Genomic DNA, 4,866 nt, shown 5'->3' with positions numbered 1-4,866 from the left:
CAAGGATTAAAATGTGACTTTTTCTTAATAATGAGATAATATTAAATAAAAAATTTAATAAAAGGAAAAATTGCTCAAGTTTAATTAGTATAGGGATAACTTTGGTACTTTAACCTAAAATACCTCATGTTCACATCTAAGAACATACGTGCTTTGGATATTCAACTGCTCGATTTGTTTCGTTTACTAATCTTGTGGTGGTGTGGTAACCCACATCATTTATTTATTAATTTCTTATCCCTCAGAAAATAAAATATAATTCTCGTCCCTTTCATAAGTCTTTCATAAGTTTTTAAAGACTTATGAAAGTTTATAAACTCAGTGCCTCAATGACCATTGTATTCAAAATAAATCTTATGGTCAGCCCATATGATGTTGCTACGAAGGAGGCATTTAATTTGCTGCATTTTCTTTTACAATAAAAGATTTGCTATTATAAGTAGTTTAACACTTTTGGCCCCATCGCTAGCTGTTATACCATCATTTTGTGAGTCCAACTATTGAAAAAGAGAGTAAACTCTTTATGAATATAATAACAATAAATAAATAAACAAACAGTGATATAGGAGACAGCAAACCATCTTGAAGGAGGCGAAGTCAAATGAAGACGTCCTTGTATATACTAATAAATCAAATCCTTTTGTTCTTTTAAAAGTTCTTTGGTTACTTCAAAAAATCTCCGGACATGAATGCATCGAGATCATGGAGGACATAATGGATTTGACCAAAACAAAGAGAACTAAAATGTTAGGATATCCTTAGGTTAACTTAGCAGTTATCAGAGACTTGTAAGATGTTTAATTGGCAAATGAATTTAGTTGTGTATAACTATTAGTATTGACGATTTAAAACTTTTTAATTTACACGAATAGTGTAACTTTTCAATTTGCAAAGGAGACGCTACTTTTTATTACTAGTATTTAATTATACACTACGAGTTTGTGAGTGTAAAAAATATATATCAGTCAATAAAATTTAACTAGTTATAACATGTAGTTTTCATCTAGTTTCATGCTACCAATTTATATGTATTGCAAAGAAAGTAAACTTTGTTTTTAAAACTATATCCACCAGATTCCAACTTCAATTATCTAACATAGTTCTGTAATTAATGGAGATCCAACAGCTCGATGAATGACTAGAGAATCAAAAGGAAGTTGCTTTGAAGTTTCAATAAAGTTCATGATTTCAAACTTTTCAAGCCTATCTAAAATAGAACAACCTTTACGTGTCAAACAACTATAGCCTGATTTTATTGACTACTCCCCAATCACTGCAACTTCCAGAATATTAACTTTCTGACGTTTGATTATTCTTTTCTTCTTCTTGGATCTTGCCAACTACTCTTTTAAGTCCTAATTTTTTCCAACTTACTAAAGATCAGAAGAAAAAGGAAAATAACAATGACATTCACGTAAAGACAATTAGTACAACAGAAGATGATTTGATTAAGCGACTAAGAACACTGCATTTGCTTTTGTGTGTATACCCCAACATCCAAAATCAGAATAAAAGAATGAAAATAACTTCTTTTTTTATCTCCTATACCCTTTAACCCCCCCCCCCCCCCAACGATAATAATACAAAGCAAAACGATATGAACATGTATATTCATTCCAAGTTTCAGCCCCTAATATCCTAAATATTAAAAAAGAATGAAGAGGAATATTGGTAATTGACAGCAAGTTTTACAAAAGAAAATAATATGGCTCATATTTTCTTCATTAGTTCCCTGTGAAACTACTAGTGTTGTTAGTGTGGCTTGACGGAGCGGACATGGGGCTGTTGCTGTTGTTCGGTTGAGAACCACCGATGATGGAGGAGATAGCGGCAGCAAGGGCGGCAGTGAAGTTGGGGTCAGCGGTAATGGCGGCTGTGGCAGCGGAGAGTGTGTCATGAGAAAATAAGGGGTGGTGAATATTGTCTTGAGAAACTTGTAAACCTGAAAACTTTGATTGGTTATACAAAGCTTGGCCTAAAACCTGTGGCATTTGTGGACTTGACATTGAAGCAACGAAATTCGGGTGATTAAGTCCAGCTGGTAAAGGAAATTGGAACTGATTACTAGCTGGATTAATTCTTTGATGATAATTAGCCAATGCAGCATTTGGATTTTGGGCTGTTAGGTCCAATGTGACAGTAGGAAATGGAGCTGATGCTGAAATAGTTGCCATGCTAGATGAACATGGTAACATGGCCCTTGCTAGGAAATTTGTATTCATCATGCCATCAGCACTTGGCATGGAACCAGAGAGTAACATCTTTGCTGCTGCTGAGGTTGTGGATGCCATAGCCATAGCTGCTGGTGGTAGGGGATGGTTATGTGTGCCTTCATATGTTGTTATTAAGATTGTCCTGTCTTCTGCACACCTTTGTACCTGAACATTTACAACAATTCTCCACGTTAGAATTACTTCTATCTTAAACTTTTATTCGCTAACAGTATAAGAAAATTCAGTTATGTAATTTTTTATATTGTCGGTGTATACAAGTTAGAAAGGAAAAAGTTGAGCATATATAGATGAGTACCTGTTTGCGCACGGGACAACCAACAGCCATGGTGCATCGATAATAAGCACGTGGACACGGATTGCCTTTTGCCATCTTTTGACCATATTTTCTCCATTGGCAACCATCACTAATCTGCAAATTTTCCAACAAATGATCAGCAAACTTTGATGCAAAAACTATTATTATGATCAATAATAACAATAACTAACAAGTGATATACCATGGGAGCTTCTGATCGGGCACGGACGGAGACACGAGCTTTCCTCATAGTTGCTTCTGTTGATTGCTCAACAGGTTTTGGTGAATTCATCAATTTAGGCACCTTGTTTGGTGCCCAACTCTCAGATTCTGGACTTTCTCCCCGGCCAATTGCCTTATCCCTTGACATTAATTCCGTATTGTTGCGAGGTGATCCAGAAAGCGTTCTTTCTTCTGATGAAGAGTGGGAATGAGATGGCTCCTCCATTGGATTAGCTTTGGAACCACTTGGACCAAGCTCCATGAATTGTCTTGGAACTATGGTCTCATTATTCTCTTGCTTCTTTTCTTCAGGCTTCACTTCAACAACCTAAAGAAATTTAATAATGTTAACATTTTCCATGGCATATAGAGTTTAAGTTCCATACACAGTATAGGTGTAATTTTTTTTTTTCTTGCATAATCAAGTTATTTATATGGTAATTATTAATTGTATATTAATTTCTATAATGAACATTAATTGATAACCAAATAAAAATAGGACTAATTAATCTACGATCGTAACATAAATTACACTAAAGTTTAAAAGTTTATATATTAGATAAGTATATATAAGACACATGCAATTATTTAGACTTCAGGAGTAGTATTTCTTAAGGTTTTTGGGAATTGTACCTCATGGTCATGTGCACTTTCAGTTCTTAAAATCAGTTGCTGCTGCTGCTGCTGCTGTTGTTGTTGCTGCTGCTGTTGCATGAGTGTAACAAGATGCATCTGAAGTGCAGAATAACTGTTGCCAACTTGAGTAAGCATCCCTTTTAAACGTTGATTTTCAGCATTCATCCTTTCAAGCTCAACTTGCAATTGTGCCAACTGCTATATAAATAAATTAAGAAAAATAGAAATTTATAATTCAATTCCCAGATCAAAAATACATATATGTGACAGAAAAAATACAGTACTAAAGTTTCATTAATAGAAATTTGAAGCCCACAACTTTTTTTTCTTTTGGAATAATAAACTAGTAGGAATAAGTTATTGCAAATTACCTCATTTTTAGGTCGTTTATCTTCAAGTAATTCCGATGAAATCCCATCATCTACTGTTGATTGATCACTTCCAGCGTTAGCAGTCACAAGTTGCAAACCAGTCTACATAAAATTAAATTACAAACAATTGTTATCAGTTGAAATTATTCAAATGAAAGATGCAAATCCAAAATTTAAACTTTATAGGTTCTAACTCTACCTATACTTATTTTTTGTACATATTAATAAAGGTCAAATCAAATCCAAAATAAAAGGGATCATCACTTACATTTACAACATAATCAATCCTCATAGAATTGTCAACCTGAGAATTTTCCTTCTTTACAACAAGACCATTAGGTTTCTTCTCAGAGAAGAAGTCAACTTCATTAACCATGCCACGTGTCTCACCAGCCGAGCCGGAAAACATTTCACTGGCGTTGATAGGATTCAATCTTGGACTTAAATTAAAACCAAAAATAGGTTTATTTTTTAAAAAACCAACTTTATCAGAAGAAGAACTATCAAGGGTAAGACCCCATCCTTTGTCCATAAAATATCAAAAGAATTGGTAAGCTAGAGAATATAGAGCAGTACTAGAAATTTAGAAGATCAAAAAGCAAAGAACAAAGATAGTTGGAAAGTGTATGTAGAGATAAAAAGATGATAGATATTGAAGAGCCTAAGAAGTTTTTTAGCAGATGCAATGGACGCTGCTATAAAAAGACACGAGTTGGGTGACTTCTGCGAAAGTTACGTAGACCAAGAGAATTACTTTTATTACTTTATTTACAAAAATAAATTAAAACTAAACACTCTATCCTCCCAAAAATTGTCACTGTTGCTATTTGAACACTCAAACATTTTTTTACTTAGCGACAACTTTTTCATATAATTTCAAATACAAACTACCATATAAATTATACTCCCTCCATCCCAGGTTATGTGATATGTTTTTACTAGTCACGGAGTTTAAAAAAAAAAAAAAAAATTTGAAACTTATTATCTGAAACAAGTCAAAGATATTTATATGACTGTAAATTATTTTATTAAGGGTAAAAGGAAAAGTTTAAATCTTTTTAGGACTTGCTAAATAGATTGGGACAATGGGTGTAGTTTATAATAACTT

At 33.4% G+C, this 4,866-nt stretch overlaps 1 protein-coding gene across 2 annotated transcripts; it reads right to left on the bottom strand.

Moving 5' to 3' along the window:
• Nucleotides 1-1,424: 1,424 nt before the first annotated feature.
• On the bottom strand, nt 1,425-4,434 carry LOC132622273 (WRKY transcription factor 6-like). Of its 2 annotated transcripts, none has more exons than XM_060336849.1 (6): nt 4,027-4,434; nt 3,759-3,860; nt 3,385-3,585; nt 2,732-3,079; nt 2,530-2,643; nt 1,425-2,378 (listed from the first exon to the last, which is right to left on the bottom strand). In XM_060336849.1, the coding sequence occupies exons 1-6, from the start codon at nt 4,288-4,290 to the stop codon at nt 1,725-1,727; spliced, it is 1,683 nt and encodes a 560-aa protein (XP_060192832.1). In that variant the 5' UTR covers nt 4,291-4,434; the 3' UTR covers nt 1,425-1,724. The 2 variants fall into 2 exon arrangements, with proteins under 2 accessions (XP_060192832.1, XP_060192833.1); XM_060336850.1 differs by having other exon boundaries at nt 3,385-3,582.
• Between the last annotated feature and the right edge of the window lie 432 nt (nt 4,435-4,866).

Source organism: Lycium barbarum, chromosome 12 (genome assembly GCF_019175385.1).
Source record: "Lycium barbarum isolate Lr01 chromosome 12, ASM1917538v2, whole genome shotgun sequence".
Lineage (NCBI taxonomy): Eukaryota > Viridiplantae > Streptophyta > Magnoliopsida > Solanales > Solanaceae > Lycium > Lycium barbarum.
The sequence above is the reverse complement of the archived record's forward strand: the minus strand, read 5'-3'. Positions and strand labels throughout refer to the sequence as shown.

Excerpts from the sequence above, each read along its gene's own strand:
- LOC132622273 (XM_060336849.1), bottom strand. The coding sequence starts at position 4,290 with ATGGACAAAGGATGGGGTCTTACCCTTGATAGTTCTTCTTCTGATAAA. Across the intron at positions 3,080-3,384 it reads AAAGTGCACATGACCATGAG|GTTGTTGAAGTGAAGCCTGA; the intron begins GTACAATTCCCA and ends AAATTTCTTTAG. Across the intron at positions 2,379-2,529 it reads GTTGTCCCGTGCGCAAACAG|GTACAAAGGTGTGCAGAAGA; the intron begins GTACTCATCTAT and ends GTAAATGTTCAG.